Genomic DNA, 18,579 nt, shown 5'->3' with positions numbered 1-18,579 from the left:
TTCTTTTTTTTTGTTTTGTTTTTTTTACACCTTTTATGGCCATTACACATAAGCTTTGTAATACAGACATGGGTAGAAAAATATACCACAACATTCCTCTGTAAGCATAACATAATCTCCATCTGCATTTAACAATAATATATATTTTGTCCAAAGTTAAGACTTGTAACATCACCTGTAAAAGCCTAAAGCATCGCTATATTCTACATTCTGGAGAGAATAGACTTAAATGTCACTATGTACAAGGTGTAATGGTTGCTAAAGATATCACATATGTCTACATACAATACAATAAAGCATCTTGCGGTCATATACAATTCCAGCATTATGAAGAACGGCCTCTCAGAGAGAACTCAGAACACTTAAATGGCGTCACTTTGGCACTTTTACGGCAATGAATTATCTATAGAGAGGAATGATTATATAAACAATGACATCATTCTTATATCATCCCATTTGTATTGACTCCGGCCTCAACATTCAAGCAATCAAGCGCTTCGCCGTATATTGCAATGCATTAAAATAATGTGCTTGGGAAGCCATTTACACGAAGGGTGATAATGGGTTTGGGTTTTGCCCTATGCGGGTCTCTTCAGTGTACTTGCATCCAGTTAAACCATCTTTCAAGAGCAGCAGAAACATAATTTTCCTCTATAAAAAGCATTCCGCTTTGTTACATTTACCGTGGATCCATCACCTTTCGGTCCTGCATTTTTTTTATTTTTTTTTTACATTTATTTATTTTATTTTTCTTAGAAAAAGCATAGAAAATAAGTCATAAGTATATGAAACAAATTCTTAGGTCCAATGCCATACAAAAATGTATGAATTAACTCTGAAGTCATTTTTAAATATTTGTTCATATTATAATTATTTAGTGTAACTCGGACTGATATTTTAGTAGCTCACTAATAATTTCCTTATGTTTATTTCCGTGTTTTATATATGTTGCTAAAGAGGAAAAAAAACATGTTTTTCAACTGTTGTAAAACTTTGTTAATCCTTTGCATTTGGTCTTCCAAGCGAATTCCTTGAACATATTGAACAGATTGGAAGAAAAAATGTATACAAGGCGCCGTAATACCGTTAATAACTCTGCGCACGCTGTATAAAACACCATTTAAGAAGATGCTGGAGTAATAGAAGGGAAATGTCTACTTTCTCCAAAACAATACATCCCCTAAAATCCCCATGCGCCTACTCTGATGCATCAACATGCAATACCTGCATGCATTGAAATAAATCCATCTTTCCATCCTTCAGTGTCCTCTGCTTGATAACAACTACTGATTAATGTTACATGTTGCTTTAGATGTTGCTCAGGACCTCTGCAGATGACAAATAACGAGGCATCACAAAACTAATGAACCTTTTGTCTATTCAAGCTATACGTTTTCACAGACACGGGCCTAATATGTTCACCATTATGTATTTAGGCTGATTAATAGGTTACATGACTTGTGTGAACTCTGCACTTGTATCTATGTCTTTTAAAGTCTAATGACTGTACAGAGGAGAGATTGAGTAATAACATCAAGCTTTCTAAGACCCTCCATAAAAATAGACTGATTAGAGCCTCACGATATTCAAGTAAACATATTAGCTAATATTCATAGAACTCATATGCTAATATTCTTTACATTTTTTTAAAAATACTAAAAAGACCATCCAAAATGAAACCTAAAAAAGGTGCTTATATATGTAAGCTGGGGCTAGTTTCGACTGATGGAAGATTAAAGGCTCGTTCACACCAAGAACTATAACTATAAAGATAGCTATAACGATAATAACTATATTAGCGTCCACACCAACGCACGCTATCGTTCTCTTCATGCCTGCGGTTTTGTCGTCTGCCGCTTCAAATGCCTGAGCTCTTTAAAGCAGGATGGATTCTGATCGGCTGTCAATGTTTTTATCGTTCATCAGCTGGACAAAATCGTTCTGAAAGTGATTCCAATGATATCGTTTCTCTGTTATAGTTTTGGTGTGGACTCTGCTATTCTTTTATATTAAGAATGATTTATAGAACTATGTCTTTTTCGTTATAGTTATCCTTGGTTTGAATGGGTCTTAATTGTTCGGTTTTGGAACTGCAACCTAATACATCCCCTAATACGATAGATGCGTTTCATCTACACATATCATATATCCAGCATATACAAGTCCTGACTACAGTAACAGTCAAATTCATTTGGCTCCGTTTAGTTAAAACACCCTGGATGCGCTAAAAGAGTGCCCATTTCTCCCAAGCGGGAATGTGCAGAAATCGGCTTACATGGACTTTCTTTTGAATAAGAGCGTTATGAGACTAAATTAGCATGTGCATATAGGCCAGCTGGCCCTCTTTGGGGTGGGACTATATGGCTGACTCCATGTTCTCGCTCCAGGCGTGGTCATCTAGGTTGTAAATGAACTTGGTGCGGTTGGAAGGGTTCTGTGCAATGTCCTTGCCCAGGTTGTCCAGGGTGAGGTTGGAGGCGAACAGCTGGCTTGGGGTCAGGTAGTCCTCACTGTTCTTTATGTACTTGGAGTAGTTCTGACGCAGACACTGCCAGGTGATGGTGTAGAGAATGAAGGCGCTGGATTTGAGAACGATGGCGATGCTGACGTAAAGGTAGCGGTAGGTGATGTTGTCGTAAAGCATGCAGGCCCCTTTAATGCCGCACACAGAGCTCCACAGTAGGCAGGTGGAGTCGATCCCAATGCCAAAGATCAGAGGTGGAGGAATGAAACCTGGGACATAGAACACAGAGGTCAGTATAATTGTACAGTACTTGTTTATAACTTTGAATTTGCCTTTAATTGCTTCACAAATTTGTTATTTAAAGATTACATTTACGCATTTGGCCGAGGGTTTTACCCAAAGTGACTTGCACAGTGCATTGCATTCATGGTGCAGATTTACATTTGATCAGTGCTTGATATGAACTACCCTACTAAAGTGTTTTTCTTTTTTGAAATAAATTCTTTTATTCCGTAAGGATGCATTAAATTGATCAAAAGGGACTAAAGACATTTATAAAGTTACAAAAGATTTCTGTTTCAAATAAATTGTTCTTTTGAACTTTCTATTTATCAAAGAATCCTGAAAAATGTGTCCGGTTTCCACAAAAATATTAAGCAGCACAACATTGATAATCAGAAATGTTTCTTAAGCAGCAAATCATCATTAGAATGATTTCTGAAGGATCATGTGACACTGAAGACTGGAGTAATGATGCTGATAATTCAGCTTTGCCATCACAGGAGTATATTACATTTTAAAATGCAATTCAATAGAAAATAGTTACTACTACTAATAATAATATTTCACAATATTACTGTTTTAACTGTATTTTTGATTGAATAAATGCTGCCTTTGTGAGCATAAGAGACTTATTACTGATCCCAAATTTTACACGGTAGTGCACATACAAGTTATTTAAGCTAATTGATATAAACCAAACCAAGATAAAGATATGGATGCATGTTTAAAATGCTTGGACAAATTGTTATGCAAATATCTTACCTAGCAGCCGGAGCAACAGGAAAAGAACTCCAAGGGCGTAAGACTTCAGCTCTGGGCTCACAGTTCTACAGACACCAATGACTTATTGTTTAGTACTAGTTCATTATGATGTGCAGATGACAACCATGACTGATTAAGACTCACGAAACCAGTGACATGGACTTAAATTTACTGGTGCCAGCAGCATTACCTGATCAGGATGATGACGGATGGAGTCTGGGCCATGGCTCCGATCATGCTGCAGACGCACACGACTGCTAGGAACGTGAGGAAGGCCTGCTGACAGCCTGGGCTGGAGCACTTCCCCGGCGTGGCTGTCCCGGGCCCGTCGCCTTGGGCGATGCACTTACAGCCTGTCAGATTCTGAGAGAGGGAGGGAGGGAGGGAGGAGAGCAGAGCTGAGTGCATATTTCATGATGGATCTTAAGTGCTGCTCTGGGGATTTCTAGCAACCATCCAGAGGAAAAAAGAACCGAATATTTGAGACAAAGGGGACTGATGTATCTAAAAGAGGGAGGAAAAATGAGCATTCCCAAAAGAACTCTTGCTACTTATGACTTTAGGAAGCATTTAAGCAGATGTGTGCCGGAGTCTATTGATCTGTCTGAATTGGGGAGTGTGTGTATGAACGTCTGTGGAAGGAGACTCACTCCTCGGGTGCAGCCAGCCAGGCAGGCGGAGAGGTAGGTGATGCCGTTGGAGCCGCAGATGGGGCTTAGAGAAGACGTGTAACAATTACAGCCTGACAGACATGCGGCCTCCGTCCGCTCCCATGAGCCTAGACTCCTAAATGGAGAGAATAATTACGAGAAGAGTAAGAATGACAAATTCACAGTTTATAAACATGATCCTCTGTAAAATTAATGCTACAAGCACAAAAGTCTTTATACTCTAAGTGACTGTGTTTATTGCCAATTGTTGTGGACCATTAAAAATTTGTGAGGCTTTTATGTTGTAGCGCTCTACTCACTCGTTGCCATAGGCAACAGTCACCCCAGCGACTGGGCCCGTATCACAGCCAAGGAAAAGGAAGGAGACGTAGCAGGCCGTAGAGATGATATTGACTAGCATGGCCAGACGAATAGCCCCTAATGCACACAGATCCAACTTTTTCACCAGGAGGCCGCCCAGGAAAATACCCAGACAAGCACAGGGGATTGCTGTCATACCTGTACACACAAGCAAAAAAAAAACAAATTTAAATGACAGTTGACAAGCAGCTTTCAGTTACTTGCAGTGATTTTATTTGAAACTGTGTTTTATGACTTGGATGTTTTTGTGGACTTGCCTACCTAGGAGCTGGTTGGCGGAGGACGTTGAGAGGTTGAACTGCTGTTCGAGATATTTCCCTAGGAAGGCAGCGAATCCAGCCACCACACCGATTTCCATACAGGCAGCGAGAATGACACAGGTGAACACCGGATTGGACAGCAGATGCTTAGTCACCTTAGGGATAACTGAGACGACATTACGCTGGTATTAAATGGATGATCAGATGAAGATGTAGATGAAGAGAATGTTGTAATCCAGGGGTTTTCAAACTTTTTGATGTCAAGGATCCGCAAATATGATGCCCCTCCCCATCCTCTTACTAAAATGTAAAGACAGCTGTGTATTTTTATATGTAAATATCCATTTATACAGTGTAAGAAAATTAAATAATTATTTTATATTGCAATTAAAGCCAAAAGTAATGATTAAGATATGTAAAGTTGAACCATTAATAAATTATTTGTATTGTGTAATTATTTATTTCACATACTGTACTTTCGCAAGGCACTGTGTGTGTGTGTGTGTGTATACAGTGCCTTGTGAAAGTTTGTAAAACAAAATAATTGAAAGCAGCTTAGCAAGGTTGCAACATAGGAATATATATTTTACATTTTTAATTCAATTTACAATTTAGCTTCATTTGAGTTCATTTGAGCTTTTCACAACAGAAAAAATTCAAATCAGCTTTATGTTTAATAGTCTAAAGAAATGTAATTGCCTTGCGATTAATTTCTAGCCATTCTTTAGAAAGCAGACTAAAACAGTAGGAATATAACATTTGGTTGTGCTAAAAAATATTGTTACACATGTTAATATCTTGAGTTAACATGCTAAGTTTAACATACACTTTTATAAAATATAAATTTTTATGTTTAAAATTTGTTTATGAACAAAAGTCTTACGGGGTTGGAACAACACGAGGGTGAGTAATTAATCCGAATTTTCATTTTTGGGTGAACTATCCCTCTAACAGCATTTTGAGAGATGAGTCCTGTTCTCTACTCTGAAATGAAATCTAAAACTACTACGAGTAATGAACACTGACAAATCAAACTGTGTGTTTAGACAGTCTTTCTCTTTGTCCTCTGTCTCACCCTGCAGGTGCTGGCAGCAGGTTAGGCCAGTGCTGATCTCCGGGTCATCTGAGGTTTTGACTCCTTCGTACTCCTGCACCAGCTCAGCAGGCAGCATGGCCTGTTCGCTCTCACCCCCCGGGCCCTCCCCAGGCTCGTTCAGCGACTGCGGGAACCCGAACATGAAAAACGAGGAGAGGAAGAGGAAAAGGCCACATATGATAAAGCCGCCCCACCAGGCACCGATCCAGCGTGGATCGTCAGGAGTGATGTCCAGCGTGGCTGTTGGGAGTGAACAGAGATCTGATGAGATATTACTGAGACACAGTTTCATTCATAATTCTTAACAGATGCTTTTATCCAAAGCCATTAACAAATAAGGAAACCATTTAAATAAAGGGATTGATTGTTGATGCCGGTACTCACATGTGTCAATGAAGACTGCATCAACATAAACTTTGGTGCACAGAGAGCCAAGAATAAAACCACAGGCTGGTCCAAAGACCAGTGTAGAGAATAAGATACCTGTAATGCAATACAACACACAAAATAGTCAAAATAGTTACGTAGGAAAATTACATTCATTCATGCAGAGTTTTGGCCAGATTGTTGTCAATTCACTTAAAGGCACAATATGTAAGGTTTTTGGATTAAAATATCCCAAACCACTAAAACAATATGAACTATTTTGTTGACTTGTGTACTTACATTATCCCAAATGTTTCCAACAATGTTTAAGTCCAGAGAAACCAGCTATTTTTAACCTATTTGTAATGGCGTTGCATGTCAATGACGTCTTATCTGCATTACCCTCAATAGTTTTACTTCAGTAGAAACCATGGAAACACGCTTTAACATATTATGTGTTTTACTAGACAGGCGAGCAACTGTTTGGATACCTTTATCAACAGAAAACTAATCATTGTTATATAGTTCAACACGGTTAGTCTTATTGTTTGAATCTCTTGTTTTCTCGCAAGTTACTTGTTTGTATCATGCCTCAGAGACATCACTCATTTTATTTTTATTAAGATGATTATCTAATATCAATTTAGCTTACTGCAGTGTGCAACAAGTGTCTCATACCAGCCACTGAATGACCGCACAGAGTCATAACTTTCAACACACTCAAGCGTATTATAGTATGATTGTTTTGACCAAGTAAAACAGCGCTACGTTAACTTACCCCACAATTTACATTTTTCAAAAAAAGTGACCTGTATGAGTAGATATGTAGCACTTGCGGCTGTTTTATTAGAATGAAATAAAATAATGTGAATTTAAGTCATCACCTGTAACTGTAACAAAGTTCAAGTTCAGGGAAGAAGGAGACAGACGGTAAGCGTAACTTCAATCGTAAAATAAACATAAGAAACAAAATGAAAGGAGCGGCAGTGGCCGACAGCGGCATATAAGCATAATAAAACAACAAAGTAAAATGTCCTTGGCTCTCGGCCCCGCCCTGCTTCACATCACAGTGATGATAATAAAACTTTACTACATTAGCTCATCCATGAACATGATTTCTGCCTTGAGTCCCGTCGGATTGCTTTCCATCGGCTGTGGAAGTGAAGATGACAACTCCTATGATTCCACACTCATTCACAGAGTCATCAAGCTACGGCTTTGTTATTGTTTTAATTAAGCTACTTTTAGCGGCGAAACTTACATACTGTGCCTTTAAATTAAGTTAATTTAAATCTTTCACAAGTTATTAAGGCAGCATTTGCGCTAATTATCTAGATGCTTATGTAAATAGCATATTTTTAGGGCAAAGTTTAAGAGTTTATTATTATTATTATTATTATCATAGCAGAAGGGGAATTATAACGTTCAGTTGCAATCAAAATTATTCAACCCCCTTGAACTGGAAGGCATTTTGCTGCAGAGAACGACATTTCATGAAAACAATTCAACAAAGGCATCAGTAAACTATTAAAGAAAGCTTATCAATACACATTTGAGTGATTCTGAGAACATAAAGTTGAAAATCTAATTGACTCTAAACATTCGTTTTCAAAATTATTCAACCCCCAAAAGTCAAATTTTGTGCAGAATCTTTTATTCTTTATAACCTCCCATAAATGCTGCCTGTAAGCGTTAGAATCTTCTGTCACCTCTCTACTTCAATCTTGGACCATCCCTCGCTTGAAAAAGCTTCCAGATCACTGATAATCTTTGGTTTTCACATTACCACTGCTTTCTTCAAATTCCACCAAATGTTTTCAATGAGATCTAAATCTGAAGACTGTACAGGCCTCTCAAGAACATTCCACGACTGATCCCTGAACCATGCAGGCTTAAGTAGATTTGGGTGTATACTTTGAGATGGCTGTCCTGCAGGAAAGTCCATTGATCATCAAGCTTCAATCTCTGCATCGAAGGAATCACCATCTTTGCTAAAAGGGCTTGATACTTCAAAGAGTTCATTATGTCCTTCATACAGTCAAGATTTGAATTTCCTGCAACAGCAAAGCACCTCCATAACAAGACTGGACCACATCCATGTTTGGCCATTGAGATGGTGTTCTTCTGCTCATAAGCTTTGCCTTTTTTGCTCCAGACATACCACTAATCCATAGGTCCAAAAAGTTCCAGTTTGGTCATATCACTCCATAAAACATTCTTCCAGAACTCCACAGGTCTATCCAAATGAATTTTAGCATATTCAAGCCTGTCTTTTATGTTTTTCTTGGTCAAGAGTGGCATTCGGCAAAATGTCCCAACATTAAGGCCATGCTTGTCTAGAGTTCTTCTTATTCTTTGCATTGCAAATGTTTTTTCCTCCTTTCATCAGGTCATCTTGCAGGTTTTGGCAGTAAATTGAGGGTTTTTCTCGGTTGCTCTGATCAAACATTGTATTCCCCTTGATGATATTGTGCTTTTTATGTGCACTAGAAACTTTAAGTGGTTTGTAAATCTTCTTGTAACCATAGACTTTCTAATGTAATACAACATTTTGTTCTCTATAGCTTTTGTGAGAGCTTTTTTGACTTGGCCATATTTGCTAATCCACTTTAGCACATGGATTGGCTAAATGTATGTATGTGTAACAGCACAAGCTAATTCCGGTTTGTTATAGAGTTTCCAAATGCTTAATTGTGTTTTAACACAACTCTGTACCATACTGTACAAATAAGTGACTTAAAAACAGCTATGACAATAATTATGACAAAGCTGTATTACAAAAAAATGCTATTACCCAAAAGCATTACATTATATATTTACATTATCACTTTAGTTTGCCACTAAACTCTCATAGATGCAATTTTTTAAAAACTCTGTATCATTAGAAAAGCTTACATTTGTAATTAATTACAGTCTCTGTGGGGTTGAATAATTTTGATTTGCAACTGTATTCCCTTTTGAGACACAACATCAAGTAGCCCAAAGTAAAGAAGCTATTTCCTTTAATGATTGTGTACATAAAAAAAAAAAATGTATAAATGCTAAATTGCATAATCTCTCATTGCTATAACTGGCACCTGATGAGTTTGTGATAAAGCTGATGAGCACAAACATTTCTGTGTTGATTATTGTATATTATAGGAATACTAAAAGGGGGGCAGCCAGCATATAGATTATGCATGTGTTAGTAAATGTTGTACTATCAGCTATTTTACCATCCAGTAATTATCTGTCCAGACACAGCATAAGCATGATCAGAGAACACTATAAATGAACATGTAACAGATAATGTACAGTCAGACGCAGCTGAAGGGGTGATCTTGTATCATCCTGAAGGGGTTTATTTTAAAGTAATGACTGACTGACTGTACTTTATCCTGTGCATTATAAGGCTATACACAAAATAAATAAATACACTACCATTCCAAAGTTTGGGTTTGGTAAGATTTTTAAATGTTTTTGAAATAAGTCTCTTATGTTCACCAAGGCTGTATTTATTTGATCAAAAATACAGTAAAAACTGGGGATTTTCCATTTAAAATATCTATTTTATATATATATATATATATATATATATATGTATATATATATATATATTTATGTAATTTATTTCTGTGATGACACAGCTGAATAAAACCTACACGGACATGAAATATTGGTTTGAGTTGAAGTTCAACCGCATGATAATGTTCTATTTATTATAAGCACGCACTACGGTTATGTTGTCTACCGCATTAAATGCTTGAGCTCTTTAAAATCTGGTGGATTCTAATTGGCTGTCTATGTTTTCATCAATCATCACCTGGAAAACAAGAGTGAGTCCAACGATATCTTTCTGTTCTGAGAGTGATTCAAATGATATATTTCCTCGGTGACGTTATCGTTATAGTTGTGGCGTGGACTTCCCTATTCACATAGAATTAGAATGGTTATTAAAACTTTATAGTTATTATAGTTATCGTCCTTGGTGTGAACAGGCCTTTACTATGAACCTCATCATCTCATTGCTGTAAAGGGGCAGAAGGGTCTGTAACATGACCATCAACGTTGTATTTGCTCTGGATCTTTAAAAAGTGTTTTAGTTCTATCCATTAGTCTGGATGAAATTGATTAAGCATGTCAATCCTAATGTTACCACTATGTAATCCTAGATCAGTTCTCTTACTCTAGGATTCTGTATGAATACAAACGCTGGATAATTCACTTTAAACAGATAGGCCTTTCTGCTTGTGCCTTTGTGAAAGATGCCAAATGCATTTCTGTTAACCAAAGCCTCTGTGATCAAACAGCCAAATGACTGATTCCATTATGCCCACCAGCGATGACTGTCTCCAAAGAGGATGTTTATGTCTGTGCTAGTTTACACACAATGCTTCAATAAGAGACGGGTCCAGTTTTAAAGGTTACAAAGGATTAAAGCACGCAAGAGTGAGAGAGAAAGAAGCTTGCTGGGGTTGCACAGACATTAATGCTCATAGACAGTCAAGTCAGCTCAATGCAAAGACGTCAAACACCCTGCAGAGAAGAAGACACAGCAGAAATGATGTGAAACGCGCACACACAAACCCACAGACATTCACACAGAATCTTCACATCCAGACCTTGAATTACCTGTGGAAAGCTACTCAATTACAATAGTCAGTTTCCATGCTATAGGGTTATATTTCGGGAGCTTTCTTAAGACATTTGAGTCTGGGGTTGATGATCTAGTCTTTATTTGTATCAAATACATGGAGAATCATCGTCGTAGTGCGAGAGAATGAGAGTGAGAAGAATAGAGAGAGAGAGAGTGAGAAGAATAGTGAGAAAGAGTGAGCTGCCTGAGGGATGACAGAGCAGCCAGCACATATTAGCTTCACCGCAGAAATAACAGGCACTGAAGGCCATCATTGCTTCTTGTTTACACCCTGAAAACATAGCAACAGGAGATTAAGACAATGGTGCACCACTCTAAACCAATGGGTTTAAGCTCATTTCTTGGAAATTTCCCAAGTGAGTTCACCCCAAACCTAAACCAGCCACACACAATAGCTATGCGTTTGTGTACGTTCATACAAAAGCTTTCTGCTAGGGAGTCCTCCAGAAAGCAGTAAAGAGCTGATGCGCTAAGCATACAACATTTTGTGGCTTATAAATCATTCATAATAATAAGTGCTGTTATTGTTTCAACGCGGGATATTGACGGTAGTGCTACATGATATGCCCTAAAATAAAAACAACACTCTGTAGTGTTTCTTTAGTGCCTGACCAGCATGTTTTACCAGGAGTTCAAGAAGTGCCATTTGAGAACATTTAAAAGACAGTATTTATCTTTAACTTACATTCTATAATACAGCAAAATAGTTTTTTTTTTAATTTAAATAGTAGCAAAAGGAGAGCATTTAAACCAGATGCTGTTGTTCTTTCCTGAAGTGATTTAGAATAGATTAAAGCAAATCAATCTGTTCAAACCAATTCATCTGTATCATTTCACAATAATGTTCGGTCATACTTTAGTTTAAAAGCCCACAGTTATCACTATTAACTAACTGTTAACTACCAAATTTGCCTCAAACTCCTAATTAATATTACTGCTTATTAATACTTAGTAAGGTAGTTGTTAAGTTTAAGTATTGGGTAGGATTAGGGGATGTATAGAATATGGTCATGCAGAATAAGGAAGTTATATGTGCTTTATAGTATGTACTAATAAATAGCCAATATCATAGTAATATGCATGCTGATAAGTATGAGTAAATAGTGAGAATTGGACCCTAAACTAAAGTGTTACCTAATGGTCAATGTTAGTTATTATGAACCAACAATGAACAATTCTTTTACATTTATTGATAAAAAATGTACAATAAGGTTCCATTTGTTAACTTTAGTTAACTACATTAGTTAACATGAACTAACAATGAAAACTACTTCTAAAGCATTTATTAATCTTATTTAAACAATATGTAAATTTTCCGCCGCTAGGGGTCGCTAACCTCTTACAATAACAAAGGCGTAGTTTGATGACGCAACATTTGCTAAGAATTATGGATCTTGTCGTCAACGTCAAGCCGACCGATCTAATAATGTTTATGGATGAGTAAATACATCTATGTTTTTATCATGACTGTGATATGAAGCAGGTCGGGATTGCTAAGAGACAGCTATCAGCTCCACACGCGACGCGAGTCCGCGGATATAAAAGGAATATGGACATTTCATTCTACCGAACTACACGCAAGTGCAGAATTACTACTCACAGGTCAGTTTATTAGACAAATTAAACTTGTGAGGGAACGCAGCGCTGTTTCACTTGGTCTAACATTACACTAGCACACTAAACTGCATTTGAATGTGTTGAAATGTATGTGTTAGATTGTCTGTATGAGACTAGCAGTAAGCTACACTGTAAAAAGTGAACAGTTGGATCAACTTAAAAAAATTACTTCAATTGGTAACACCTAAAGAAATTAAGTTAAACTATTTAAGTTAACTTAAATTATCACTTTTTTCACGATAAAATGTGATAATTTAAGTTGAGAAAACTTCATTTCTTTAGGTATTACCAATTGAAGCAATTTTTTTAAGTTGATCCAACTGTTCACTTTTTACAGTGTAGATCAACATTAGAATAACATACAGATCATATTCTAACATTTTATCATTGTTGAACTATATAACATTGATTCGTTTTATGTAAATGTGCTCACCTGTTTAATAAAGTACATGCAGGAGCGGTCGAAGTCTCGGACGTGGAGCTCTAGGCATCTCGAAAACACCGCGCTGATATTGATTCTCGGTTTAGTTCTCCTTTTTTATCCAAAGTCTGCTTGCCATGGTCCATAATGTTTGAACGAAACAACAACAGCGTGCAGATAGACATTACGAACTACACAGTTGTCCACGTCTGTCGCCTTGGTTACTATCAGAGGGCTCTGGTTGCTATGGCAGTACGAGCGGAAACCAGGGACAACGCGGATATGACGCCATTGACGACAAAACGGAAATAAAGAAACGGGACGTGTCTTCGAATTAAATTACAAATTTCTCCTGATTTGAAAGTTGTCGGAAACAGTCGGGATAATGTAAGTACACAACTAAAAAATATATATAACATAGATATAGTGATTTTGGCTATTTTTAAAGCAAAAAAACTACATATTGTACCTTTAATGTCAATTTCATCATTTACTAATACATTATTAAAATCAAACATAGTATCTGACAATAAACAGTTGTATTTTGATAAACTAAATGAATACTAAATACTGTGACAAATGTATTGCTCATTGTTAGCTAATGTTTGTTAATGCACTGACTGATCTTATTGCAAAGTGTTACCCATTACCCAAAACTGAACCACTTATAATAATAATAATAATTTTTTACTTTGTAATTTTACTTTTTAAATCCTAAACTGAATCAAAAGTTAAAATAATACTACTAATTTAATTACAATAATAATTATTAATCATTTGATTATTTTAATAAAGGTTTTTAACAATAGGTTTAATAAAGTAAAATCAAAGTCACCAGGTACCCTCCACTATACAAACAATTTCTACTACTCTTCTGTTTCATTATTAAGGAAAGAAAACAAAATAATGTGTATGTATAATGTGTGCATGTTTAATATGTTTGTATATGAATATAAATATGTGCTACTGTTTGTCACCCACAATATCTCTGATTTGGGGGCACTTAAGCCTTACTGATGGGGCTGGAGGAGGTACATAACACAATAATGGTTGTGTAAGATCACTCTCACCAATATAAAGGGAGGAGTCTTCACGCCTGACATGATCATCGATGTAAGACACGCCCAGCGGCTGCAGGGGTGTCGCTCCAACCCCCAGAAGCATTTGAGCTCCGATCAGCAGCAGGTACATCATGTTGGTATTGGTTCTATTCCCACAGAAATAACTTGGATCAGAGAGCCCACCCCGACTGCTATTGGAGCACACGTCTTTTCCCTGTCCCACAGGTCGTGGCTCTCCAGACTGATATTCATACTGGTGGGTCAAGAACTCAGGCAGTGCTGACAGTAACGCTCCCAGCGCCATCACGATGCCCCCACAACCAATCAGCCGAGGCCGATGGGCCCTGGCCCCAAAGTAGCTGACGAATAAGATGAGGGCAAGGTTGCCAATCTCAAAGCTGCTGGCGATCACACCCACGTCAGCGCTCTGCAAGTTGAAACGTCGCTCTAGTGTGGTGAGGACACTGACCTAAAATATAAAGAAAAAATATACTGTTACAAAGCTGTGAGATAATGAGCAATGACCACGTGCCATATTCACACCCATAATATGTTGTTTATGCTTTCGTGGCTTGGAGATCTTAAGCAATAGAATAGATTGATGAGATGAAGAACTCATTTACACAATACTGAAGGTATAAATCAATTGTTCTGAGAGTTGAAAAAGCGATTTATACATGTGGGTCACAACATAACATACATAACATGTTAAATACCTTAGATAAAGCAAAAGGTAGGGCATATTTGCACTTACATACAAAAGTAATCATCCTAGGAAAAATAATATATCAATCATAACTTTACTCAAGAGCAGATGCATTCATGTAGTGACGTGACTGTGTGAATCTTTCTCTTGTGTTGAAAGCTAATGTGAAGTCTATAGGCAGGCCATTTGGAACATGTATTCCTTTAAACTAACTATTGTCTATGTTTCAGTTACCAGTACTTGTTTTTTAATGAGTTGTAAGTAATCTACCGGTAGTAGTGGCTAGTATTAATCCCATTAGTCACCAGTAGCCTACCTTTTAGATAGTAGTACATTCTCCTCTACTAGTCACTATCTCAATCCCCACTCACTATTGTTATTGGCAACATATTGCACATTTCTGTCACTTATCTTTATGGGCATCTGAAGTTTGGCACCTTTTTTTTTTTTTTTTTGAGACACTAGTACTTATTCTGCTTGTTAAAACATTTCTTATCTTGTGAGTTTACAAATCTGTTATTTATTTATTTATTTATTTTTTGCTTGTCCTATGTAAAGACTGGAATCACTACTTTAGTTCAGTTAAAAATGTTACATGTAATAACTGGATACTAGGAAAACGGGATTACCGGTAGCTAATTTAATAGTTATAAATAACTAAAGAGTAACTACTAGTATTTAGTTACTAGTGCAACTAAAATAAGTACCAGCAACAACTGAAATGCATCTAGTAAATAGATAAAATCAAAAATAACAATTTTTTTATTTTATTTTATTAATTTACTAAATAAACACTATTACATTAATAAACACTAGGCTACTAGGCCAAATACTTTTTTTCATCATCCTTGGAGATAAAGTTACAGAGTAAAAACAACCCTAAAAATAAAATATAAAATTAAAATGACAAAATTATTAAACTTGTTTTTTAAGTATTTTGTTTTAAAATTACGTATTAATTTAGCATGTAAAAAAACGGTAAGTAGCCTACTCATATTATGAGTAAATACGGAATAGTTCCTTATTTCTATGTACTTAGTCGTAAAGGAATTACTATCTCATAAATGAGTAGGCTACTAGTAAACAGATAAGGCCTAGTCAATACTGGAATAGCATAATATAGCATCTAATTAATAGCATTTATTTAAAAGTTAATAGTGAAATTCATAAAAGTACTAGTCACTGTAAGATAACTTTTAGTACTACTAGCCTACAGTAACATAAAAAAAGTATTAGCATAGCCTACAATTTTTTTTTTTTTTTTAAAGGAATAAACATCTTTCCATAGAAGGTCTGATCATTGTGACATGTTTTTGTTTCCAACCATAAGCGCATCCGTGGCTCAAAGACAAAATATGGTAACCGACCACTGGGCCACTCACTAGACTGATGATCATCTTCCATTATAGCGCCTCTAAATCATGTAGAAATAAAGCAGTCGCAGTACCGCACGCAAAACCCCAGCTATACCTCATGATGTGGTTTATTTATCTTGCTTTAGGGTAAAGGTAAGCGATGCGTACCGGACACCATTCAATGTCATCCACATACGTAGCCTAGTATGAGATGCCTGTGTTATCGGCTCGACTCACCAGATAGGCTCCTACAGTGCCCTGTGCCAACATTAAGGCACATTCTGATATGAGGAATATTTTGATGTTGGAGAAGCATGATGTCTTCTTCTGGCACGCGTCTGGCTCAGTGTCTGTCGTGCTTCCCTCAGCGTACATCCTCTGATGCGGACTGCAGCAAGCAGAAAGACAGGCTCGGACAGAAGGTGACCATTGAGGACGAGTGCAGATGGATCCTCAACAAGACGTGCACGGCTCCATTAATATCGCCTCCGGTTCCGGTCCGCTTTCAAATCGAGTCTTATGAAATGAATCTTGAGCGTTCTTAGTACTGTCACCTCAAAAACTGCGCACTCGCATCTGATCCGTTGATCTGAATGGTTCAAAGAAACCGACGGAAGACCAATGCAGCCTATTAATAACCATGAACATCAGCGATACAGTATTACGTGAGGCGGTTACAGTGAGTCCGCTGTTCTTCCGTGAGGAGAGTTTGCCGGTGTGGAGGACTCAGCTCATGCGTGTCCCCATCTACACCACAGCCTGCACCAAATGATGACCTCTCTCTCCTTTTCATTTCTACTGGCTCTCTTTATTTCCTCCTCCTCCCACAAACAAATCTATTAGGTAGGTAGGTAGGTAGTTAGTTAGGTAGGTTGGTAGGCTACTGTATAGGTAGATAGAACGACCTCAAGATGATGCATGAACAGATTTATTCATAATTTTATCAATAATAAAAGGGCTCAATCAAGAGAAAAAAATAGATTTTTGTGTCAGACTTAGTGCAGTTATTCTGAATTGTCAAAGTGAATTTTATTCCCAGACTAAAAATAACCCTCAATATGTGTCCCCTGAGAGCAATGTGCCAAACTAGGGATGTATGAGCTGCTGACCAAATGATCACACAGGCCTGTATTAAAGGTACTGTTCACCCCAAAATAAAACTTCTGTTATCATTTACTCATGTTGTTCCAAACCCCCGTATGACTTTATTCTGTGCGGTCATTCGCGCTCACTCTCAGGACAAAATTATCAAAAACATTCTTCTTTATCTCCCCTATAAAAATCAAGGTTAAATAATAGTAATCATGTATCAGTACGGAATCGTTTGTCAGTTTAAGCCGCTGCACTGTAGTTCTATAATTAATATGTTCTTGCTTTCTAAATATTTTGAATGAGTAAAATAGTCAAAATACACACAATCATTCTGTCAGTGTTTCGGATAAAAGACAATACTGTTGACTGCGTCATGCAGCAGTCATTTAGTGTGGCTATATTCACAGCAAGTGTGATTGTAGGTAATCACTGGTTTTGCGCTGAAGGTCTCTGTGCTTCAATACTCTGAGGCAAAGACAATTTACTGCTGCCTGGAGAATGGACTCAGCAATAGCATAACAGTATATCTCAGACTGTCTTTGGAGGCAGGGTTGATTTACACACACGCGCACTCACACACTCACGCACACACACACACACACACACACACACACACACAGTATTGACTGGTTGTTTTTTCTTTTTTTTTTTTATCCATCCTACAGAGCAAGACTCACCACTCCTTGTGTTTTCCCATCTGTCTATGGCTCTGCTGGGCTCTTACAGTGATTCATATTGAGCCAAACAGCGCTGTACTCAATTATAGCATCATAGACCCCTCTTTTTTTTCCAGCACTTGCATCATCCCACCATCTTCTTGTCTTTTTACAATTAAATTAAACAATTCAGCTAGTACGTAAAAGCATCAGTTGTACATGGTGTTCGGTTACAATTCAGTTTTGTAAAAGTTCAATCTCGGCCATATACTGAATTAAACTATATGCTTTATTTTCTTGCTTGATGTCTCGATTTTAAATAATACCTAAACCTAATATTCATCATGATAAGATGTAATGGGCTGATTCATCACAATGATGTCAAAAGGCATCAGGCAGTGGATTTGAAAGTGTTGCTGCAGGAACAGTCTGACACTGAATGTCAATAAAACAGATTGACAGGTTGTATTGTACATAAAGAGACCCAAGGGCACTCCACAGAGGTGTACTTATGGGTCTCCAAAAATGACCTTTTAAACAACAACTAATTTTCAATGCACAAAATTCAAGCATGGAACAACTATCCCACAAAAAACTGTGGCAAATGGCAAACTGTTTCTTTAGTACACAAGTATTGATCACTGTAAAGTATTGATGTAATGGTCATACACTGGTCTTGGTCTTGTCTCTCCCATCGAACCCTGTGGTCTTGACTGTGGCTACATTAAAATAAATGTAAAATATTAAACATTAAAGTATAAAATAAATAAAGAC

General features: G+C 37.1%; 1 protein-coding gene across 1 annotated transcript; it reads right to left on the bottom strand.

Annotated features, from left to right (window-relative positions):
• Nucleotides 1–302: 302 nt before the first annotated feature.
• slco3a1b (solute carrier organic anion transporter family member 3A1b) lies at nucleotides 303–16,813 on the bottom strand. The gene is made up of 10 exons (XM_084404387.1): nucleotides 16,295–16,813; nucleotides 14,006–14,465; nucleotides 6,280–6,378; nucleotides 5,875–6,135; nucleotides 4,801–4,965; nucleotides 4,479–4,677; nucleotides 4,159–4,294; nucleotides 3,699–3,871; nucleotides 3,509–3,573; nucleotides 303–2,733 (listed from the first exon to the last, which is right to left on the bottom strand). The coding sequence occupies exons 1-10, from the start codon at nucleotides 16,430–16,432 to the stop codon at nucleotides 2,357–2,359; spliced, it is 2,073 nt and encodes a 690-aa protein (XP_084260513.1). The 5' UTR covers nucleotides 16,433–16,813; the 3' UTR covers nucleotides 303–2,356.
• Between the last annotated feature and the right edge of the window lie 1,766 nt (nucleotides 16,814–18,579).

The sequence above is a fragment of the Rutilus rutilus genome (genome assembly GCF_951802725.1).
Source record: "Rutilus rutilus genome assembly, chromosome: 3".
NCBI classification, from domain to species: domain Eukaryota; kingdom Metazoa; phylum Chordata; class Actinopteri; order Cypriniformes; family Leuciscidae; genus Rutilus; species Rutilus rutilus.
The sequence above is the reverse complement of the archived record's forward strand: the minus strand, read 5'-3'. Positions and strand labels throughout refer to the sequence as shown.